This window comes from Eptatretus burgeri, chromosome 10, assembly GCF_056783735.1.
Source record: "Eptatretus burgeri isolate ZD-2024b chromosome 10, Ebu_testis_v1, whole genome shotgun sequence".
In the NCBI taxonomy this organism is placed as follows: Eukaryota; Metazoa; Chordata; class Myxini; order Myxiniformes; family Myxinidae; genus Eptatretus; species Eptatretus burgeri.
This window is the reverse complement of record NC_140970.1, coordinates 42,238,745-42,263,099: the sequence shown is the minus strand read 5'-3', so window position 1 is coordinate 42,263,099 and position 24,355 is coordinate 42,238,745. Positions and strand designations below refer to the sequence as shown.

General features: G+C 43.2%; 1 protein-coding gene across 2 annotated transcripts in view; it reads left to right on the top strand.

Moving 5' to 3' along the window:
• LOC147018407 (uncharacterized) overlaps nucleotides 1–24,355 on the top strand; it is a 39,627-nt gene that overhangs the window by 13,847 nt on the left and 1,425 nt on the right. The window contains exons 2-19 of one of the 2 annotated variants that reach the window (XM_085898017.1): nucleotides 1,327–1,403; nucleotides 1,575–1,706; nucleotides 1,875–2,033; nucleotides 2,345–2,524; nucleotides 2,677–2,865; nucleotides 3,252–3,440; nucleotides 3,637–3,744; nucleotides 4,149–4,337; nucleotides 4,534–4,641; nucleotides 5,046–5,234; nucleotides 5,431–5,538; nucleotides 5,943–6,131; nucleotides 6,328–6,435; nucleotides 6,556–6,798; nucleotides 7,086–7,257; nucleotides 7,491–7,619; nucleotides 13,457–15,956; nucleotides 17,306–17,603. In XM_085898017.1, coding sequence (XP_085754143.1) covers nucleotides 1,344–1,403; nucleotides 1,575–1,706; nucleotides 1,875–2,033; nucleotides 2,345–2,524; nucleotides 2,677–2,865; nucleotides 3,252–3,440; nucleotides 3,637–3,744; nucleotides 4,149–4,337; nucleotides 4,534–4,641; nucleotides 5,046–5,234; nucleotides 5,431–5,538; nucleotides 5,943–6,131; nucleotides 6,328–6,435; nucleotides 6,556–6,798; nucleotides 7,086–7,091 — 2,157 coding nt within the window. In that variant the 5' untranslated portion in view covers nucleotides 1,327–1,343 and the 3' untranslated portion in view covers nucleotides 7,092–7,257; nucleotides 7,491–7,619; nucleotides 13,457–15,956; nucleotides 17,306–17,603. Of the gene's footprint in view, nucleotides 1–1,326; nucleotides 1,404–1,574; nucleotides 1,707–1,874; nucleotides 2,034–2,344; nucleotides 2,525–2,676; nucleotides 2,866–3,251; nucleotides 3,441–3,636; nucleotides 3,745–4,148; nucleotides 4,338–4,533; nucleotides 4,642–5,045; nucleotides 5,235–5,430; nucleotides 5,539–5,942; nucleotides 6,132–6,327; nucleotides 6,436–6,555; nucleotides 6,799–7,085; nucleotides 7,258–7,490; nucleotides 7,620–13,456; nucleotides 15,957–16,203; nucleotides 17,255–17,305; nucleotides 17,604–24,355 lie in introns of those variants that run through there. The other variant, XM_085898018.1, reaches the window with a different exon arrangement.

The following is a 24,355-nucleotide window of genomic DNA, read 5'->3' as shown; positions in this document are numbered from 1 at the left end:
TAACTTTTGTCGACGTGTGACAACGCTGGCATATCGTGCGTACAACTTCTTCCCATCGCATGCGGAACGTGTATCATACGGCAAGTACGTCGTAAAATGTTTAATGCGTTTATAATTACAAGACTTACTCCACTTAATACGACGCATGATAGCGTACTTCAGCGTTCTATTCATGCATACCAAACTTACCCACACCGTATTCGACGTGCGCCAGCGTTTTAGACGCATTTTTCAGAGGTCGGCATACGCTGGCAAGATCGCCAAGGTGTGACTGCGATATTGACACTTCCATTTCTCTGGCGGTTATGATTTGAATCGTTGTGCGGCAGCCTTTTAATAGGCTACATCACGTCATCATCAGCGATACGTGCAGCGCGCTATGCATAAGTTAGACTATCGTTGGGCATAGGTTGTGAAGGCCGACAACAGGCTAAGCATTCGTTGGTATAAGTTATCTATAAGACAACGAAACGTTCTGTGTCCGTTACTAATATGTTATGCATACGACCAACACGTTATGAATACGTCCGAATCATAAAAAAAAACATCAAAAGTTAAACGTAAGCCAGCGTTTTACATACATTTTGATACGTTGCCATTGCTGGCTAAAACGTCAAGGTGTGACTGGGCCTTAACCAGAGTGGTGTCAAAGCCACCCAATGCTCGCCTGCTTATAGATTCATCATTTTTAAAAGACTAGTCAAATAATATTTCTTATAAAGCATTGCAGTGAAGTCTGATCCAAATAATTTTAAAGCATTAGATGTATTTGTATATTGTAATCAGTAAAAAATAGTGTGGAAGATAAAAACATTAGAAAGGAAATAACTTGAACCAAAAACTTTAACATTTTGACGCTCATGCTCACACACACGCCGAGGGCATCGCTATGGCTCTCTGTTGTTCGAACAGGCGAGCTAAAAACGATATGTGGCATGATATTTCAAAAAGTTGTGGAAGGATTCGGTGTACTTGGTCGAATCGGATGATACGATGTTGGGGTGCAAAGTGTGTGATGAGTTGATGTGCAGTGTTATAAACATCACGACAAAGACTGGTTGTGTTGAGAGGACTCGTTTGGTGGGAGTTCTGGAGGAAGTTGAATTATTTCCACAACTGCTTGTTCTTTTAGCATGAAGAACATGATTCATGGACACTGCTGTTGGTCCAGAGAGATACAGCATCCGTTATAAATAGCCATTAAAAGCTTTCCCACTAATTCAAAATGAAAATACTGCAGATGAAGCCATGTGAACGTGGCAATTTTCCTCCTTTGTCCCTCATATGTTTTCCTCATCCTCACTTTCTTTTTCTCTCTCTCAACAGGATTGATATTACCAGACATGGGGAAATTCCATAAAGCAATGAAGAGTTGGTTTGCAAAGCTCTTCAGAAAGTGGAAGGTAAAATGCACAAAATCATGTTGACCTCACACCATGTCACAGGAAAACAACACTCGTGAACACCGACCGTGTCACGGGAAAACAGCACTCTTGAAAAACGGATATGATGACTTCATTTTTTTCCTAATGTCTTAACACCTAGTAATTTCTTTTCTTTAATATTGCTCATAGACTCCAGCAAAAAGTGAGGAATATGGATGCCTCAAGGTTCCTGAGATTTACGAACAGGTGATGCAGGTACCTCATAACAGTCGTGTGGAGCTGCCCCTGGAGCAGCAACAAATGATGGAAAACTTGCAAATGGTATGCGGCTTTCGATGTTCATAGATTCTTATATTGACTTTGGTTCTTGTACCAATTCTTGCTCAACATGACAAAATTGGGGAGTGCATCAAAGGTGGCGTGTCGAGTACCATCAATTCAGACATAGCTTGGAGAAGCTTATTTTCTGCATGGTTTGACTTTGTGCAGATCGAGCAACTGTCAAGATTGGTTGATATGGATCATCAACAGACTTGTCAGATTTCGAACAACCAGAAAACTTTTGAATGTAATATGATAAACTTGGACACCAAGATCCAGAATTTCGAACTGATGCTGCAGGAGAACGAAGAAAAGTATCAAAAACAGGTAATTACCTTCTGAGGTTTACTCACAGTACAGTATAATCTTTCCTTTGTCTGCTTGATAATGTCTATCATCTCACACAATACAGATTCTCATTGTTGTATCTCAACGGATAAAACACATGGGACCAGAATCAACACGACTTATGTATTACACAAAACATGGTGGAATCTCAATACCAGCGAGACAGGTCACATGACCTGTGATCCGCTGGTGTATCACATGATTACTTGAACACAACACTCACACTCCCACGTGCTGTATTTGTATCCTCGTCCTGTACTGACTGATATGTTTATTCATCTGACTTGCAGATCCAGTCCCTCTTACTGCAGATCAAACTGCTGTTGGATCACACGTCCTTTGAGGAACTTTGTCATAAAAACGTGGAGAACACAGAAACTGTTGAAAAACTGAAGAAAAATCTGCTGTTGATGGAGGAAAAGCTGCAGGAACTGCAGCAAAATGACAATCAAGATATATTGAAGAAACAGGTAGGCACCTTTTCATGGTATTTCTTATTTTATTTGTACAGTTTACCATTCCATGTGAGTAATTTATCGACTAATTATTATTATCTTTCTTTATGTGTGTGAATTACTGTATTTGGTCGTGTTTCTTCATTATGTATATGTTTCTACCACAGATCGAGGTTCTTTCGCAACGTTTGAGTGTGAAAGACAAACAAATAGGGGAGATTATTGGGAAAAACGAGGGGCTGTCAGAAGATTTCAAACATGGTTTGATCAGGCTTTTAGACATGCAACATCAGCTTATGAGGGAGGGACAACGGCATGAGGAAGATCAAAAGAAGAACGATGAGACCTGCCGACAAGTAAGGAACCTTTTTCAAACATGTTGAACTCCAGATACCAAGGTTTTGAACATCATGTTCACCTCTGCATGTTCTGTTAAATTGTAAAACCTTTCAGTGGTCACACTGCTCATGAAACAATTACAAATGGAAGACTGTTGATTGGAATTTGTGAAATTCCATGTGAACTTTTCACCCTTAACCAGAGTTGATCCCATTTTGGACTTGAGAGGGACACCTCCAGAAATAGTCCTGATGTTTATTGGTTGAGGATTAGAAGGAGCGCTCAGTTATGAGCTGTGTCGTCTTGAATTGTCTTTCAAATCTGTCATTTTATTTCTTTCTGGTGATGTGGAATAGAAAACAAACTTTACTGTCAATAACATTGCCATGTTTCTGCCACACAGGTCAAGATGATTTCGCAACATTTGATTGCGAAAGATCAACAAATCAGAGAAATTACTGCGAAAAATGAGGTGCTTTCGGAGGATCTCAAAAATGTTTGGAGTAAGTTTTCAGAAATGCAACTGCAACTTCAGGTGCAGCTGCAACGGCTTGAAGAAGAGCAAAAGAAGAACTTTGACTGCTGCCAACAAGTAAGTAACCATTTTCAAACATGTGGAACTCCAGATACCAAGGGGTTGAATATCATGTTCACTCAATGTTCTGATGAATTGTAACACCTTTCAGTGGTCATGATGCTAATGAAACATTTACAAATGGAGGACTGTTGATTGAAATGTTAAACAGAAACTTTACTGTCAATCACACTGTAATGTTTCTGCCACACAGGTCGAGCTGCTCTCGCAGCAGTTGAAAACAAAGGAGTGTCAATGGGAACAGCAGCTGCAGGAACAGCGACAGAGGCAGGAGCAACAAGATGATGAGCACCAGAAAGAAGTAAGCAACCGTTATGTCATTTGGGACTTTTTTGATTCGATCTAACCTTTGAACCCAAAATAACAGATCCGAAAGAGTTGAAGATGTTTTCCTTGATCCGTGCTGATGTGTTTTAATCACGTGCAGGTCAAGCAGCATTTACAAATGGAAGACTGTTGATTGGAATTTGTGAAATTCCATGTGAACTTTTCACCTTTAACCAGTGTTGATTCCATTTTGGACTTGAGAGGGACACCTCCAGAAATAGTCCTGATGTTTATTGGTTGAGGATTAGAAGGAGTGCTCAATTATGAGCTGTGTCATCTTGAGTTGTCTTTCAAATCTGTCATTTTATTTCTTTCTGGTGATGTGGAATAGAAAACAAACTTTACTGTCAATGACATCGTCATGTTTCTGCCACACAGGTCGAGATGATTTCGCAACGTTTGATTGCGAAAGATCAACAAATCAGTGAGATTACTGCGAAAAATGAGGTGCTTTCGGAGGATCTCAAAAATGTTTGGAGTAAGTTTTCAGAAATGCAACTGCAAATTCAGGTGCAGCTGCAATGGCTTGAAGAAGAGCAAAAGAAGAACTTTGACTGCTGCCAACAAGTAAGTAACCATTTTCAAACATGTGGAACTCCAGATACCAAGGGGTTGAATATCATGTTCACTCTATGTTCTGATGAATTGTAACACCTTTCAGTGCTCATACCACTCATGGAACATTTACAAATGGAGGACTGTTGATTGAAATGTGAAACAGAAACTTTACTGTCAATCATACTGTCATGTTTCTGCCACACAGGTCGAGCTGCTCTCGCAGCAGTTGAAAACAAAGGAGTGTCAATGGGAACAGCAGCTGCAGGAACAGCGACAGAGGCAGGAGCAACAAGATGATGAGCACCAGAAAGAAGTAAGCAACCGTTATGTCATTTGGGACTTTTTTGATTCGATCTAACCTTTGAACCCAAAATAACAGATCCGAAAGAGTTGAAGATGTTTTCCTTGATCCGTGCTGATGTGTTTTAATCACCTGCAGGTCAAGCAGCATTTACAAATGGAAGACTGTTGATTGGAATTTGTGAAATTCCATATGAACTTTTCACCTTTAACCAGAGTTGATTCCATTTTGAACTTGAGAGGGACACCTCCAGAAATAGTCCTGATGTTTATTGGTTGAGGATAAGAAAGAGCGCTCAATTATGAGCTGTGTCGTCTTGAGTTGTCTTTCAAATCTGTCATTTTATTTCTTTCTGGTGATGTGGAATAGAAAACAAACTTTACTGTCAATAACATTGCCATGTTTCTGCCACACAGGTCAAGATGATTTCGCAACATTTGATTGCGAAAGATCAACAAATCAGTGAGATTACTGCGAAAAATGAGGTGCTTTCGGAGGATCTCAAAAATGTTTGGAGTAAGTTTTCAGAAATGCAACTGCAACTTCAGGTGCAGCTGCAACGGCTTGAAGAAGAGCAAAAGAAGAACTTTGACTGCTGCCAAGAAGTAAGTAACCATTTTCAAACATGTGGAACTCCAGATACCAACGGGTTGAATATCATGTTCACTCAATGTTCTGATGAATTGTAACACCTTTCAGTGCTCATACCACTCATGAAACATTTACAAATGGAGGACTGTTGATTGAAATGTCAAACAGAAACTTTACTGTGAATCACACTGTCATGTTTCTGTTGCACAGGTCGAGCTGCTTTCGCAGCAGTTGAAAACAAAGGAGTGTCAATGGAAACAGCAGCTGCAGGAACAGCGACAGAGGCAGGAGCAACAAGATGATGAGCACCAGAAAGAGGTAAGCAACCGTTATGTCATTTGGGACTTTTTTGATACGATCTAACCTTTGAACACAAAATAACAGATCCGAAAGAGTTGAAGATGTTTCTTTTGATCCGTGCTGATGTGTTTTAATCACGTGCAGGTCAAGCAGCATTTACAAATGGAAGACTGTTGATTGGAATTTGTGAAATTCCATGTGAACTTTTCACCTTTAACCAGAGTTGATTCCATTTTGAACTTGAGAGGGACACCTCCAGAAATAGTCCTGATGTTTATTGGTTGAGGATAAGAAAGAGCGCTCAATTATGAGCTGTGTCGTCTTGAGTTGTCTTTCAAACCTGTCATTTTATTTCTTTCTGGTGATGTGGAATAGAAAACAAACTTTACTGTCAATAACATTGCCATGTTTCTGCCACACAGGTCGAGATGATTTTGCAACGTTTGATTGCGAAAGATGAACAAATTGGTGAGATTACTGCGAAAAACGAGGTGCTTTCGGAGGATCTCAAAAATGTTTGGAGTAAGTTTTCAGAAATGCAACTGCAACTTCAGGTGCAGCTGCAACGGCTTGAAGAAGAGCAAAAGAAGAACTTTGACTGCTCCCAACAAGTAAGGAACCATTTTCAAACATGTGGGACTCCAGATACCAAGGGGTTGAATATCATGTTCACTCAATGTTCTGATGAATTGTAACACCTTTCAGTGCTCATACCACTCATGAAACATTTACAAATGGAGGACTGTTGATTGAAATGTGAAACAGAAACTTTACTGTCAATCACACTGTCATGTTTCTGTTGCACAGGTCGAGCTGCTCTCGCAGCAGTTGAAAACAAAGGAGTGTCAATGGGAACAGCAGCTGCAGGAACAGCGACAGAGGCAGGAGCAACAAGATGATGAGCACCAGAAAGAAGTAAGCAACCGTTATGTCATTTGGGACTTTTTTGATTCGATCTAACCTTTGAACACAAAATAACAGATCCGAAAGAGTTGAAGATGTTTCCCTTGATCCGTGCTGATGTGTTTTAATCAGGTGCAGGTCAAGCAGAATGAGTTGAATAGGCAATATGAACAAAGCTGCTGGGAAGCAGAGCAAGCAAATATAGAACTCAAAAAAACAATGGACCAGTTGAACCTGAGGATGCAGCAATTGGAGGAGAAAAAAGAACAACACCAGGACGAGCCATGCTCCCAGCTTCGGTTTGAGCGACAGAGGCCAAACAAGCCAAATACATCCCAAAATACACATTATCGTTGTCAGCCACAGCGAAAGAAGGTATGGCAGCACAATCTCAAGAACCCAACAGAAATACGAGTGTTACCAATGACATTAAATTCAACCTTGTCAGTCAGTTGTCAAAAGCTTGAAATCAACTCTAATCTAAACCTTCGAATCATTTTCAAATTTGGTTTTACTTTATAACACTATATTTATTTACCAGTGAAGAACCCATCCTCAGGGAGGGGTTAATATCCCTCCCCAACCCCACCCCTTTAAAAATTATTCAATACATACAAACCCTTTCTCTTTAATAACATCCACCATTCTTTTCTTTTTCATAGTTTTAAGTCCAAGAAAAAAATTGGATTCCATGGCAAGAGGTCGAGTGACCAAAGTGCCGTTGGTAGATACGAGAGGACACTTATGAAGAAACGCAATGACGAAAATCACACCATATCGAAGTTGTGCCAGAAGAAAGAAGAAAATTAAGAAGAAGAGGAAGAAGAAGAGGAGGTGATTAAGAACAAGATCTGAAGTTAGCACCTGCTGTTTTATTTTCGAAGTCTTACGAGATTATTTTGAATCATTTTAATATGTTTCCCTTAATTTGTGCTGATGTGTTTCAATGACTTGCATGTCATGCTGTTGATGACGGATTTGCAAGATAAAGACAACTGCTGGGAAGCAGTCGTTTTTAAAAATAACAATCATAAAAGCAATGTACCAACTGTGCATTTCGGGTGCAGCGATTGGAGCAAAGAAAACAGCAACCCCAGCAGGAGCCACGTTCACAGATTCCGTTCGAGTGAGAGAAGCAACAGAAGCAACAGACACGCCAAGAAAACCTGCAGCAGCATTAACTACAGGGAAATAAGGTAGAGCAGCACAATCGCAACAACCCAACAACAATACTTCCGTTACCAGCCGATATAAAATAAACAACCTTTGTCGGTCAGTCTCATCAAAAGATTGAAAACTACTCTCTTTACTGAACCTTCAAATCATTTTCGAATCAGGTTTTACTTTAGAACACAATATTTCCCTCTGCCATTGAAGGCGGTTGGAGATTTTGTTGTTTTCTCCCCTGTCTGTCTGTTTGTTTGTGAACAACATATCTCAAAAAGTTGTGCACAGATTTGGATGAAATTTGTTGGAGAGCTTGGATATGTGACACCACAAAATTAGATTTTGGTGAAGATCAGGATCCACATCTTGATCCGAGAATTTTTTTAAGTGATTTTTCACCATTGAGAGATTGGGACAAAAACGACATGTTTCAGGATATCTGAAAAAGTTGTGCATGGATTGGGATGAAACTTGGTTGGTCAGTTGGGTTTGTAACAAGGAAGATATTATTCAATTTTGGTGAAGATTATGGACGAGTTATGACAAAACTTGGTGTACAAGTTGGTTACGTGACAAGAACAAGCTGATTAAATTTTAGTTCAGGTCCAGATTCAGATCCGACCTTTCAGTGGGGTCCAAAATGTAAACTAATCAGCCTGGCGGAGGTATGTGCTCTACCAAGTGCCCTTGTAGTTATTCGTGTCTTGTCTTGTCATGTCATACAACTTGTCATGTTGATTGACACGATATACATTTACGGAGAGAGAATTTGTGTCCACCCCCTAACCTGAATGAACCCCGAGGACTATGATTTTTTTTTTATCTGCTACAGCTTTCCTGCACACACTCCGAGTACAACCAAAAGTTTTCAACTCGTTCTGTGCAGATGTTTAGGAGTGCATAGACGTCCAACAAACACAAACAGATAAACAAAGACGTCGTGCAGAGCTTGACACTTGCAATATCCTGAAAACAAATTTGACCTTAAAAATAATTGGTGGTTGAATTCAATTCAAAAATCTGCAAATCGTGTTCAAATTTCAAGTCAATCGGATGAAAATTGAGTATTTTAGAAATAGCACTGCAGTTGTTGACCTTTTTACCTTGGCTGACCTCAAAAAAAAAAAAACACACACACACACACACACACACACACACACCTCACTCTTGTGGAGTGCAGAACTGTTAAGGAGGGATTCTAAAATGAATCTGGATGATTTATTTCTTCTTCTGCCGTCTTCGTCCTTCATTCTGTCACCATGGAAGCCTCAATTATACGGTCGATGTCTTCATGCAACTATTGCACACGAAAATCACCATTATCTTTACGTGTACCTGTAACTGTTATTTATCACGAACCAAGTGGGAATGAAGAACCATCACTTGGTGAGTTAGAATGATTTTTAAATGGCAGCCTATATTTTCCCATCCAATGGTGGAGTCGTGCTGTCATGTCGTACATCACGACTTCCTGAAAGCACAGACATCTCACTCTCTTCTGCACTCAAAGTCAAGGCTCTTCCAACAACCACACATTCTAATCTAAGGATGTGTGTTGATGCTGTCTCCTTCCGTCTACAACTTTCAATGACAACCTTCTTGTCAGACTTTGATGATTACCTCTCGAGAATTCTGCATAAAACGACCCCACCTGTAATTGTGTGTGACATTTAATGATGATCATCCGTTATCAGCCACCATCCAATCAAAATTACTCGGGTTCATGCCCTCAAAAGGATTTTCACAGCTTGTGAAAGTGCCCACCACAGACTGGGTTTCACTGCTGGATCACATCCACCACAACAGCTCAAACACCAACACCTTTGTTGATGTTGTAGATTGTCTTAGATCATTTTTGACTGGAATCATGATGCGATCAATATATCACTACCTGTATAAACTATCTTGCTTCTGATGCAGTCACTTGTTTATCTTCTTTTCTTTTTTGAGTCTCATCCCAAAGTGTGTGTGTGTGTGTGTGTGTGTGTGTGTGTGTGTGTGTGTGTGTGTGTGTGTGTGTGTGTGTGTGTGTGTGTGTGTGTGTGTGTGTGTCCTCCATAACTCCAACACCATCAAGCCGAGAGCAGCCTGAAACTTTGCATGGATACAAAGGAGCTCCAAGGGAGTGCATGAGTGAAAATTTGGGGTTTGGGTTAATTAAAACCCCTTTTTGAAGATAATTAACAGCTCACCTCCATGAAAGGTTTGTCCTTGGTCAGCCCCAATTCGCCTCGCATGGGTCTTAATTCGGCGTTTTATCATGTAAACGCAATCTACCCTCACGGATTGATTTAAAGTACATAATATCAAATATCAGATTTGAGAATCACATCTCGTGGACTAAATAAGTGTTGAAATGTGGAAATTTGAAGAAATTTGCGATTTTTATTTTATTTTTTTACTTAAAAAAAAAAATAACTAAGTGTATTTATTTCAGCAAAGCATTAAACTTAACTCTTTCTTCTATTTGGACGATTATATTGAGTGAAGAAAAGATTAAGGGATGTGCAGAAAGTGGAACTTCAGAGAGCACAACAAAAATAATGAACCAGCAGGATCAAAGCTGTTTTGCAAAGAAGCCATGGCGATACAGTGGTTCTTCTTTTTCGGCAATTACAAACGCAGTTTGTTTTTTCAACCTTATGAGTGATCTACTTTCTTTGTAAAAGATTAATATAAACATATTATAAAATTCCGATCACAATAATAAAAAAAAAAAACTTCCAACATCGAATCAAACCTCGTGTTCCACATTCCATCATGTTGGTTTGACTGATCAAGGCATTGATTGGTCTCTGTGGGAATTGAATTTCGTTAATTTTTCGCTTTAATTCCACATTTAAATGACTATATTTAAACGTAAGCCTTTGTGGTTCTCCTTTTTGTGTACTTTATCCATGCGGAACTTCGTATTGAATTTGTGAATCGATACATTTTCCCTTCTCTCATTCCCTAAAATCCCTTCTCTCTTCGATTGGTGCATGGAATGGCACAGCATCCTGTCATTATTATCTGAATGATGAGCGACTGTGTGCTCATTCGATAAGGTTTTTAAAAAAAAAAATTGTATACCTTGTCGAGGCTCGTATGAGAGCTAACACACAACGCACAGCAAAGGGGGAGGGAGTGGGAAGGACAGAACAGTGGGGAGCAGAGACATTAGGAGATCTGTGGAAGGGAGAGGGATGGGGCGGGGAACATGGGGTATACAAGATGGACATTACAGGGACATTCAGGAAGGAAAGCAGGGAATTTGAAGGAGGTGAGCTTGGGTGGATTATCAGGGGTAGAAAAGATCGAGGATTTGGATGGGGGATGTTTAATGGTGGTGGTGGTGAACAGCTGTTTTGAAGGCCTGGAGGGAAGAATGGGATTGAATGGTGTGAGGGAGTTTATTCCAAAGGTGGGGAAAAAGAGGAATGAAAGCTTGAAGGTGAGCAGCGATTCATGATTTTGGTAGTTTTATCAGAAGGGGGTTGTTGGCGGACCTTGAGCGCCCTGCGGAAATGTGGTGGGGACAAATCACAGAGAGAGAGCAGGGGGGCGAGGCTGGAGAGGAGACGGTAGAAGACAGAAAGATCACCGATCAGCCTGCGGTGAGAGAGTGAGAGGCCCAAAGACTCGGCCTCATTGCAGGAGATGCCAATGATCCGAAATGCCTTGGTTTCCACAGCGTGAAGCCGAGAAAGGTGTTTGACAGGAGCACCAGCCCAGAGGGGAGAGCAGTACTCCATCACGCTGCGGACAAAAGCTTTGTAAGTGTCAGGAGCTCAGGTGGACCGAGGAAGGACTTTGCACGATGGAGGATTCCCAGTCGGCGACTGGCTTTGGAGGCCAGGTTGGTATGTGGCTTTCCCAGGAAAGGTTATGGCAGATAGTGAGACCCAGAAGCTTGAAAGATAGGACTTCTTCCAGATAATTGTTGAGAAAGTGGATGGGGGGCGTTTCCTAAACGGTCCTTTCAGAGAGACATTGTGAGAGTGTGAGATTTGTCCGGATTGAAAGACATGTTCCACGTGTTGGACCAGTTTGTGATTTTACCCAGATCTGCAGTGAGCGAAGAAGCTGCTGCTTGCCGGTCTGAGGGATGACAGATGGTACGGCAGAGGGTGGAGTCATCAGCAAAGAGAGACAGAGGATTTTCCAGAGAGTCGGGGAGATCATTGATGAAAACCAGAAAAAGAACAGGGCCCAGAACGCTACCTTGAGGAACTCCAGCCTGGACAGGAAGAGGGGATGAAAGAACTCCATTGAGGGCACATGGTGATTGCGACAGGAGAGGAAGTCTGCAAGCCATGAGTGGAGATTGCCTTGGATAACATAGGAAGAGAGTTTGGTGATCAGGGCAGCGTGCTAGACCGTGTCCAAAGCACGTGATATGTCCAGGGATACGGCTCGGATTTCATGGCTGGAGTGGGGGGGGGGGAGGACCTCCATTCATTGTTGACAGAGCAGAAGCAACATATCCAGGGTAGAGTGACCTGGTCTGAAACCAAATTGAAGATCGGAAATCAAACCATTGGAGAAGAGGAACGATTTAATGTCTGAAGTGATGATGGATTCCAGAACCTTGCTGATGATTGGGAGAAGGGTGATTGGTCTGTCGTTTCAGGGATCTGTTTTTGCACCTTTTTATGCAGGGCAGTAATGTTTGCTGATTTCCAAGCAGATGGCAGATGACCTTGAGCAAATAAGAGGGTGAATAGAACAGAGATTGGGTGAGTAAGAGCAGAAGAGCAGGTTTTTAGGACACGTGGGCTGATTTCGTCTGGACCGGTTGCAGAATCTGAGTCGAGGTTTGGCAGCAAGCTCTCCAACTTGTCAGGAGAAAAGGACACAGAGTCCAGAGACAGTTGGGTGCGACTGGGTTTGGTGGCTCAAGAAAGCAATGGGTTTTGGACACAAGATTTAGCTGCAAACACCGAGTTTAGGCATTCAGCCTTTTCACGTGCGGTATCAGCAGTGCGGCCATTTGAGGTAAGGGAGGGGATGGAGGGGGAACATACACCAGAAACAGATTCGATTAGATGCCACCAGGATTTTGAGGAGGGAGAGAGGTTTGAATGTTCAGACGAGCTGAGAAAGATGTTTTCTGGCTCTCCTGCGGGTAGATACCCACTTGTTCCGAGCTTTATGATAAGAACTGGGATTACCCTCAGTTGTGTTTGCAACTGAGATTACCCTATTGACGGATATAACATGAAGTGTTTCATCATTACCTTGTGTGAAAAGCAAATTTTATACAAACAGAGGATTCCTGGGTTCCGAACAATCATTCATCCAGTAAGTAAATCAAATTGGGTGTGCTTTAGAAAGGTTATGTTGTTTCTCTTTGTATGTTTCAAAGCAAAATATATTTGCAAACACCCGATTTCCAATCCGTTTGCCATATCAACATGTTTTCCAAATTACAAAGCAAAATTTTTTCTACCCGTCGCACGACTATTACCAGATGTTGATTCAAAATCAATGTTTATGCACATCATTCTCCCTGAAACGTCTATAATGCAATGTTGTTTTCATAATGTTTTATTGAAATGCAATGCCCTAAACAAGGGTGAAAGCTACTCAAGATTTTGGGGTTGTATACAGGTCAATACTGTAGTTTGTAATTGGCACTCATACGCCGAATGCCGATTCTGATATCGTCCCAGCACTTGTGCGTGTGTGTGTGTGTGTGCAAGGTCAGTCATAAAGCATAACATATTCTCTTTGCTAATTCTCATTCCCCCTCACCTTTCTCATTTTGTTTGTCTCTCTCTCTCTCTCTCTCTCTCTCTCTCTCTCTCTCTCTCTCTCTCTCTTGGTCTCTCTCTCTCTATCTCTCTCTCTCTCTCTCTCTCTCTCTCTCTCTTGGAGTGTATAGTGATGTGTGGTGAGGCATTACTCTCTACCTCCCCTTTCTCACTCTCCCCTCCCCCCTCTTTGACATGACTTCCGATTGGGAGATCGGCGCACATGGACGGCTGGGTGGCGAGCTCTCCTTCCGGTCCTTCAAAAGCTAAGTTTCCAGTCCTTCAAAAACGTTTTGTGATTGAGATTTGTATCAGGGGCTGTGGAATTGCACTTATATTTTTCATGTTCAAAACGGTTTTAGTGGGTAGTTAAGTTAGTTTATTGAAAGAAGCAGGGGAGGCCTCGTGTTAAGTTTGGTGTTGTCAGTTGGGGCCTTGGTAATATGGGGATAAAAAGGTTATAATTAGAGACCGAAGGAGAAAGGAAGAGGAGTACGTAAAATGTAGTAGTACGTAAAAAAAAAAGGGGGGAATCAGAGGGTTCTTTTGGTTGAAGGAAGTGTGAGGAAATTGCCCACTTGAGGATGGTTATTACTATGTTGAAAGAACGCATCGATAATTATTTGCAACAAGTCGCAGAATGTGAGAAATTTGTCGATTAATAGTTTGTGAGGGTTGTGGAGTGAGGTTGCTGAGGATATTGGAAGTGAGGTTGCTGAGGATATTGGAAGTGGTGACGGTGCAGCGGGGGCAGGCGGTGGTGACAGTGCAGCGGGGGCAGGCGGTGGTGACGGTGCAACGGGGGCAGGCGGTGGTGACGGTGCAGCGGGTGCAGGCTTGGAGGTCAGGTGGATAGCAGAGGAGGTCAGGTGATCCGCTTCAGGAAAGTATTGATACTTGCATAGCTTGGGCAAAAAATTGGCAGATGGAATTTAAGTGTAAGGTGTTGGGGATGGTGAAGAATCATGAAAATAGAGGGAGCACAATGCCAGGAAGCTCTCGGTAAAGCAAATATGGTTTTAGGCTGTATTCGGAGGGGGATCATTTACATATCAAAAGAGGTGGTGTTCACTTTGTTCAGGAATTTAGTGAGGCCACATCTCGAATGTTGTGTGCAGTTTTGGTCACCACAACTCAGGAAAGGACATAGATGCCACAAAGAGGGTTCAGTGCAGGGCGACTAGATTGATCCGAGGTCCAGCTGGACTCAGCTCTGAGAAGCGACTGAAGGAGACAGGGCTATTTTCGCAAGAAAGGAGGTGGTTACAAGGAGATATGATGGAGATGTTTAAGATAATAAAAGATACAGATAAAAAAAGTGCAGATGAATTATTCAACAGAGTAGATTGTGATAGGACCAGGGGCCAAAGTCTGAGAGTAAAGAAGAAGAGAGTTAAGACGGCAGAAAGGCAGGAGACTTTTACTCAGAGAATAGTTAATGCATGGAATGGCCTCCCTGGAAAGGTCGAGGCAGCAGAAGAAGAAGAGTAGTTTAAATTAGAATGAGATCGGCACCTGGACGTTATGGAGAGGGAGTGGTATTGGGATGTTGACAGGGCTTTAAGGTAGTTTGAGCATTGATGGGTAATTGTGTGCATGTGTACTGAGTGCTGTTAGTGGGGGTCTTGTCAAGGAGTGTTGTGTGGTTGATGTTGTATGTTTTTAACCAAGCCCATGCCCCCTCCCCTGAGGGGAAGAAGAAAACGAAAAATAATTCAAAAACTTCTTGTGTAGATAAATTAGTATTGTGTTTGTGCAGGCATGATGGTCTGAATGGCCTCCACCTGTGTTTGATTTCCTTGTATCCTTGTATCCCTTTCCTCACTCTGCCTTCCTCCCCTTCCTCACTCTGCCCTCCTCCCCTTCCCCACTGTGCCCTCCTCCCCTTCCCCACTCAGCCCTTCTGCCCTTCCCCACTGTGCCCTTCTCCCCTTCCTCACTCTGCACTCCTTCCCTTCCTCACTCTTCCCTCCTCCCCTTCCTCAATCTGCCATCCTCCCCTTCCTCACTCTGCCCTCCTCCCCTTCCCCACTGTGCCCTTCTCCCCTTCCCCACTCTGCCCTCCTCCCCTTCCCCACTCAGCCCTTCTGCCCTTCCCCACTCTGCCCTTCTCCCCTTCCTCACTCTGCCCTCCTTCCCTTCCTCACTCTGCCCTCATCCCCTTCCTCAATCTGCCATCCTCCCCTTCCTCACTCTGCCCTCCTCCCCTTCCTCACTCTGCCCTCCTCCCCTTCCTCACTCTGCCCTCTCCCCTTCCTCACTCTGCCCGCCTCAGCAAACTCAACAGGAATGGCTGCATCAAGAGCAGCTGAAGCTCCTCAAGAGGAAGAAAGAAGACGAGAAGCAAGAAGATGAGAAGCAAGAAGACGACAACAATGACGACATCCTGCCATCCTCTTCCTGCAATTTCCCAGTAGTTGTGTGATACTTCAGTCAACTGTCCACACTATCTGGTTGAGGAAGATACATTTCAAGCCAATGAAACCTTTGTCGCCCCTGTGTGAAGCGGGACCATCGCCGTAAAATACAAAACACACAGGAAATGGCACTCTGTGTTGAGGCGCGGCGGTGGTGGTCATGTTTAACCCTCGACCAGTAAAAGATCCCCGGGGGGTTAAGTATCACAGCAAGGTAAGCTTTTGCCTTATTTGCTCTCTCCCTTTCTTTCTCTTTCATCCTGCCCGCTTCTCCCTCCTCTCCCCCTTGCCTCTCTCTCCCCATCCCCACCTTCTCTGTCTGCCCCCCTCTCTTACCCCTCCCCTCCCTCCTCTCTCTCCCCCTCTCTTCGTATTTTCAATGAAGTGACAATGTGTGGTATTTATTAATAATGACCTTAATATGATCTTCTGTCCCCCCTCTACCCCCCCCCCCGCCACAGCATATCCCGTTTGGTTATTGTAAAATTTCCCTTCCTCTTTCTGGCATGACTGTCTTCAGTCTTCACCCGCCATGACTATTTTGCAAGCCGACAAGACAGAGCAATGCATTGTGGGATATCATTTGTCAATCAAAGCTTTAACCATGCCTTATCCAGCTGTCATCCTGTGGATAACTATCCCACCCTTATCCAGCCTTTGAAAACCATGGATTATACTTTGGTTCGTTATCCCTCAGATTAGAAATTTAAACACAGAATTGCTCTTTTGTAGTAGTTAAATAATCTGAGGTTCTTCAAAGCCGGAAACTGTTGTAAAACAATTGCTGACTTGCTTCCCGCTTTCACAGAGCATCCATCATAAAGGAATTACCTAGATGAGGTCATCATCTTGTTGGTCTACTTATGTTTTATTTGGATAGAAATATTTCAGCACGACATATCATATACATATCATTAATGGCACTCTCATAATCAATTGACATGCTTAATTACGTCATCATTCCAGCAAATAAACCTGTGGTGCGAACCTGTAGTGAACAACATTCTTTCTGATCACGGCAATATCATGTGGTATCGGCACACGCTATATGTTGATACGGTAGGTATTGCCGATCTTCCATGCTCTCGTGTCACCAGACACAGCATATATCCTGTTTGGTGGACCTAAATTTTGTCTTCCTCTTTCTGGTATGCTTAACTTCAGTGGCCATGACTTTTGCAAGCGGACGAAACAGACCATTGCATTGTGGAACATTGCCATCTCCCAATCAAAAGTCCATCCACACATTATCCAGTGGATAGCTATCCAACCGTCATTTATCCTTTTCATAGTTAACCAGTGGATAAGAATTTAAAGTGCAGGATAGCTCTTATCCAGTGGTGAAGTTATCCCAACTGGGCCCAGGTCTCAAAGTATCCACCTCGTGTGTGTGTGTGTGTGTGTGTGTGTGTGTGTGTGTGTGTGTGTGTGTGTGTGTGTGTGTGTGTGTGTGTGTGTGTGTGTGTGTGTGTGTGTGTGTGTGTGTGTGTGTGTGTTTTGTGTTGCACGATCTATATATTTTCGGTTTTGTTTTTTTTGTGGTGTGGTGTGTCCTGGTTTTAGTGCATCCCCTCCTCCTCATGGTAACTGGGTGAGCGGCGATGTATCATCACCTGCTTACTTACGGGGTTATGGCAGCATCATCCTCGAGGATTACAATGAACCCAGTCAATGGGTGCCAACTCATGCCGTCTGAATGTTCCCTTGAGTGCTCACCGTTGGAGAACTTGCAGCACTCCCAGATGAAGATGAAGTCTCCACAGAGAGCAATGCAAAGCAAGACAAGGGCTGAGTGAATTGTGTTGACTGGAGACCGTAACACCCTGAGGGTGAAGTGACTGAATTTGACAGAGAATGACAGGTACGGATATGGTTGTACCGTTGTTGATTTTACCATGCATACGTGAAGTGAAAAGTCCTGTTTGTCCACAAACGTCATAGTCCGGGAGCCAACCGATCAAAATTAAAAAAAAATTGCCCGGTCTGCTATAAAATTTTTGTGTTGATTTTCATAAAGAGACACCCTTTGAGTATATGAAAACCAATGTTGGCAATGGTGAAACTCTTGCGCAACAACACAGTCAGCACTTTTGCGAGCCCCCTCTGATAACAAAATGTTGGCAAAAGCGAAGATGTAGGATGGGGGTAGGGGTAATTCATATTGTCCTAAAATCATAACCACTAAACCTATATACACAAATGACCCCTCATATTAAAGAGGAGTTCATTTCCTATATCACAATTGGTGTAGATTTAACCTACCTTCAATTGACAAGGTTATATGTCAAACAACAAAAGATTTATGTAACTCAGAAATGCTTGACTATCAATGGGGTCAGGAACAAGAACATACTTTTACATGCCATGGTTTTAAGGAAGATAAAATTAGAAATGGATTAACACAATATTGTGACATGAAACATCCTCTTCAGAGGAAGAGTCACTCTCTGAAACAACTCCACCACATGAACCTCTCTGACCAAGGCATATGCATGTCACTCAGCAAGGCACAGCAGCCTTTTTGCATGAACATCGTTTCAGACATTTGGATAATTTGCACATGCAAGACACCGTTTTGTCTATGTTTGGCTTGGCTGGCTTAGACATGAGAATTGGGACCAGTTTTCCATTGATAAGGGTTCTGCCAAATGTTGTGGCTGGGGGAAGTGCTCGGTCACTGAGATGTGCACGTCTATACAGAAGCAATTGATACAATGCTCTTAAAACAAGGAAGTAAAACGCATCTTCTGTTGCTGGCAGTGACCTAAGGTCTAATTTTGAAGAGACAAACATATGCTGCCTGAGGGTATCCAAACAGCTGAACCCTTTTTGGCCATGCAGAGCAGTCCAGTATACTCTGGCCTCATCAATGACACATTCTGTTGCTGCCATTTCACTATCTCTTCCAAAATCAACAAGGTGGGGAAGGTTTCCTATCAGTCCCAGAGAAACCTGTGCCGCTCTTCTTTTCACAGGAACACAGGCATCATCCCAACTGACTGGAAAAGGGGCCTTGTTGTCCCTCTCTGGAAAGGGAAGGGTGATCGCCAAGACTGCAAAAACTACCGAGGGGTGACGCTGCTCTCAGTGCCGGGCAAGGTCTTTGCTCGGATAATTCTTGATAGGGTTTGCCACCATCTGCTTGAGCACCAGCGTCCAGAGCAGTCAGGCTTTACACCAAAGAGGTCAATGATTGACCGTATCCTTGCACTTCGTGTCCTCACCGAACACAGACGAGAGTTTCGGCAGGGGCTGCTTGCAGCCTATGTTGATCTCTGTAAAGCGTTCGATTCAGTGAATCGGGATGTCCTCTGGAGGATTCTTGGTCTTCGTGGGGTGCCACCGAAACTGATCGATCTGATGTCTGAACTCTACTCTGGTACTGAGAGTGCTGTGAAGTGTGGTGGTACCATCTCTGACTTATTTCCAGTTGTTACTGGAGTTCGTCAGGGATGTGTACTTGCCCCCACACTTTTCAGCACTTGTATGGACTGGATTCTAGGGAGGATGTCGGAGAGATCAAGTTGCGGTGCATCGTTTGGCAATGTCAAGATCTCAGACCTTGATTTTGCAGATGATGCAGTCATCTTTGCGGAGACTTTAGACATCCTCTTGGGGGCCCTCGAGGTGCTGAATGAGGAGTCGGAGCCGTTGGGATTACGGATTTCTTGGGTCAAAACTAAGATCCAGGCTTTCGGTGACATCTTGGATGCTGCTGTCCTGTCTGTGTCTGTTTGTGGTGAGGATGTTGAGGTCGTGGAGAGATTCACTTACCTTGGCAGTGATATTCATGTCTCCGCAGGTTGTGAGCCGGAGGTCAATAGACGTCTGGGTCGGGTCTGGGGAGTCATGGATTCACTGGATCATGGGGTGTGGCGCTGCCGGTACCTGTGCGGGAGGACGAAAGTCTGAGTCTTCAGGTCCTTTGTACTTCCAGTCTTGCTCTATGGGTGCGAGACTTGGACTTTGACCAAGGATCTGAGACGGAGACTTAATTCCTTTGGTACCAGGTCTCTTCGGAGAATCCTTGGCTATCGCTGGTCGGATTTTGTGTCCAACGAGCGGTTGCTGAGAGAGACTCGGATGAGATTTGTTACCTGCATAGTCCGTGAGCGTCAGCTGCGGCTGTATGGACATGTGGCTCGTTTTCCTGACGCTGATCCTGCTCACCAGATTCTCTCAGCGAGGGAGTCTCATGAGTGGGAGGCCAGTGGGCCGACCACGTGCCTCATGGTTGCAGCAGGTTGACCATCATCTCAAGGAGATGGGGATGGGCCTGGCATCTGCCTGGGGGATGGCCAGACGGAGGCCCCTGGAGTACCGGCGGAAAGTGGACGCAGCGACGCGCTGTTCTGGCACATGCTCCCATACCTGACCTGACCTCTTCTTTTCCCCTTCTGAATGGGTAGCTCACTGTGTCACATCCACACAACACATATGTGCACATAAGTGTAGCTGCGACATCAAGAGGATTTTCTGGTACTTCTTGCTCAACACTTCTACCAGCTCATGAATAGGTAGGTATTGATTCTGCCGTTGTATCCAGAGTTCTTGCAATGTGTTCAAGCAGCAGAAGTGATATATACACAGCATAATTATGTCTGTATCTGTTGCATGCACAACAGCTCGATGGTGATCAAGATATTCCACACAATATGCAAGATGAGCAATAATCCTTGTGTCTGCCTCTTCATGTTCTTCACAAGGTAAGTCCAGAACTGAACTTGATGCTGATGTGATGGAAAGAGTGTGACCTTTGTTTTCCATCATACTACCAAGAATGATGGTCACTCCATCCGGAATAGCTTCAGGACTCTCACAAAGGGAAGTGCCAATGAAGTTCTGAAGATTTCCTTTATTTCTTGGATTCTTCATGAATAAATTCCAGTCCGGAATTTCTAGACTCTTGGATGGTGAGAATTGTCTTGCCTGGTCTGTCTGGTTTCTCCTCTGCTGCTCATCACCCTTCAAAGTATGGCTATCATCAAAATCATACTGATCACCAATGATGTTGACACAGTTGCACATTTCAGGTTTCAACTGCAGGATACACCTGCTTGTGAAGATACAGCTGGGGAAGTTCACCAAATGTTTTCGCACCCATTTTTTGGTATTTATTTACAAATGCCATTGTGTCTACCAGATAAACTGTGTATAGGTCACTCTGTGGTAATGATGGCAGCTGTAAAACAACATCCTGCTCAGCTTCAGCAATTAGCACTGCCACGAAATCAGACTCGTTGCCTTTGCGCATTACAACCCCCTGTGCTAAGCGTGGATCAACCTCAAACAGGGATGATGGATAGTCTGTCCACTCATGGGAAAATGCAATCTGTCTTGTGACTGGGTCGGCATCTCGATAGAAACACAGCACACGTGTAGTTGCAGTCTCATCTTGATAGATCCTGATTAAACTCTGTTTCCTTGATGGTTTTGATTTCTTCTGTGAGGAGAAAGTTACCAGCTTCAGTGGTTCAATCTTAATAGAGACCACCTCTTCTGCTTTCATAATGGCTTCCATGCCCTTAGCTTGAGCATGGACCAAGTCTTTTGAAGCAGCCTTCTCACTAGTTGCTCTATTGAGCAGAACCACTTGGTTGTTACACTGGAATGGGTTTATCATCTGCTGGCATATCACTTTCTTGATCTCCTCAACATGCATATGTTCTTCTGTTGCCTGCTTCTGTGTTTCTCCATGATGAGTAGATTCCTGTTGGCCTAGATTAGCCATAGACTTTATGTTCTCTGATACAGCTGTGAGAAATGGTGCTGTTTTCACATATTTATCTCGAGCAGCTGGTGCCTGAGATATGCGTTTGAACAGAGATGTCTTCCCTTCATTGTTGTATGTCTGCTCCAGGGCCATGTCACTCCAAACACCATTGAATTTTCCTTTGGAAGAGTGAACTGTGAAGTACCCAACCTGGATCCAGCAAACCTTAACCGAACTGTGTTCAATAGAGTAAGAGGATTTTGGGGGTAGGGGTAACTTTGGTTGACAAAAATGTTAATTTTCTCTTTAAAAATTGATAGAACTCAATCAAATTTGCTGTTTTAATTAGCCATGGATACCATGTTCATATCACATTAAGAGAAATTAGTATTCTAATGCAGCATCTGCCTATGATAAGAAAAGTTCTAAAGGCCATCTTCAAAAAACGTTATTTTTAAGGCATTTTTCACAAAATTATGTACTTTTACGAGGTTTACTTTCACAAAGGCAATTTTTTTTTGTCATTTTACAATGCACTGATTGAATTCTTACATTTAGTTCACATTTATTTTTCATGAATGTGATTTTTAAATTTTTTTAGAAATTTTATTGACAATTGCTGTTTTATCAAATTTTTCAAATCTTCCTCAAACAAAAACGGCCGCCAAAATTTTTCGCAAGAGCTTATGAATTGCCAACATTGGTTTTCATGAACTGCAAACATATATCTAAACATCCTGGGGGTGTAAAATTTTATAGCAGAGGCTGAAAGGTCCAACCCTAAAACAGCCTCGTACACAGGTTGGCTCCCGGACTATCAGTTTATGATCAAGGAAAAACTTAATTTCCATTGAATGTTACATTTTGAACATGAATTGGAAAATTAATGGGAAAACAAATCTGTAGTTTAGCAATACTTTGGCTCTAAATTCATCCCAATTGTGCATGAACAGAAAGGATTGAGATAATTTTCTTGCTCTTCTCCAACCGGGAGGAAGTTCAGCCGGGAACACCAACGAGGTTTGGTGGCACAACCCAAGGTTATTCAGGGAGTGGCAAATACACACGACCAAGTCGGTCCGGAATGTGGAATTCGGAAACACAATGCCAATGGTGGCACTGAGCTTCAGGCACGCTAAGCAATTTACACAGGGGCGAGATCACATTTCCTTCCCTTTGGCTTCTCCTTCTCCCTCTCCCGCACACAATAAACAAGACGAGAAGGTATTTGGCAAGAAATTTTGAAAGCAGGTCAATGTGTTATATCGCTGTTTTGTTTTCAGTTGTGAGAATCACTAATAATGTGGAAACAAACTCAGTGAAACGGTACTCCATGCATCGGCATGAATAAACAATTGACAGCAGTGACTTAAAACAATTAATACAGTTAATACTGTTACGGCTGTGGAAATTTGCAGAACACCATAAAGGTCCCGAGATCAGTTATATCGCTAAGTCTGTGTTCAGATAGATTTCCCCACCATTGTTTAAAGGGATTTATTCGTGTCATCCGGGCTGTGATCTTTGAGGTAGCCATTTTTCTTTTGCTATCGTTATTTTGGAGCAACCACCTTAACCACAACCACCTTCTCCACAACCGCATCTCAACAACCACGCCATCCACACCACAGCGCCAGCCACAACAACCACAACCAACTTCTCCACAACCGCCGACATCTCCACGAACACCAAAGGGCAACAAAAACTACTCCCGCCGCAATTTCCCTCAGAACGGGTAAACAAGATTGACGGTTGGGAAACAACTAATCCAGCCGATCTCTGTTGGAATGTCCCCCCCCCACGCGCCGCGAAGGGAGGGGCGAGGCGCCGGGGGAATAAAAGGGCGCGCTGAAGGAAAGGGAAGGGGGTGTGGTTGTGTGGAGGGGAGGGTAGAGGGTGAAGGAAAGGGAAGAGTGGTGGTTGTGTGGAGGAGAGGGTCGAGTGGAGTCTGTCTGGGTGCAGTCAGGAGTTGAGCTGAGTTGTAGAGGTCGAGAGTCGGTGGGCAGTCACGTTGAAGTCCGGAGTCTGTCGGGGAGCTGCAGAGGGTCGAGGAAGTTGTGGAGCCGGAGAGGAGTCGCCAGCCAGGTCGCCGTCGAAGGCACGGGTGAAGTCCAGCGGGGTGCGGGCAGGGCCACCGAACCTGAACCTATCGAGTCGTCTCCAGGGCAAGGTAGCCAGCACGGTCTCTCGGAGCCTCTGCGGTCTTCACGGCTCCGTGCTTATAAAGACCCAAGAGGTCCAGTCTACCCTTGTCTGTCCTGGGGTCTTTTCCTTGCTTTATTTGTGTGAAAGTTGTGGCGCCGTGTCCCGTGAAGTACAACTGTCAATAAGTGCGTGTAAATAATTATAAAATTCTGCAGTAACTCTTTCCTGGATAGTTCCATTTAAGATTTATAAACTTCTGAAGATGAAAAAAGTGAATAATTTTAAAAAACGTGCATGTAAATAAAAATGTATTTTACTATGAAACCATGGGCGTTAGATAAAATTATTCGGTCAGTAGACACATCTTATATGAGGCAATCCTTAGAAAAAAAAAATGAAGATCCTAAACCCCGAGCCACATGTTCAAACCAGGGGACAAAATTGGTCCATTTTAGAGCCCTCAGAGGCAAGGGCTTATGGTAAAACTTTTATAATTCATCACCTAACTGTATTATCCCAGCAAAAATGTATCTATGGATAGATAATTACCCTATAATCACTGTGTTATGAGGAAAAAAATTCTAAGTTGTTCCATATTTTCAGGAGGACTCCTATAGTTTCACCTTATTTTAGCTCGTTTTGGCCAAAAAGCCATTTTTAGCTTCCTATAGAGTGAGAAATATGCATCCCAGAAGCTATCTGATGCTATAATTGTAAAATTTGGATGCCATTTTGTAAATATTTGCCATATTAGC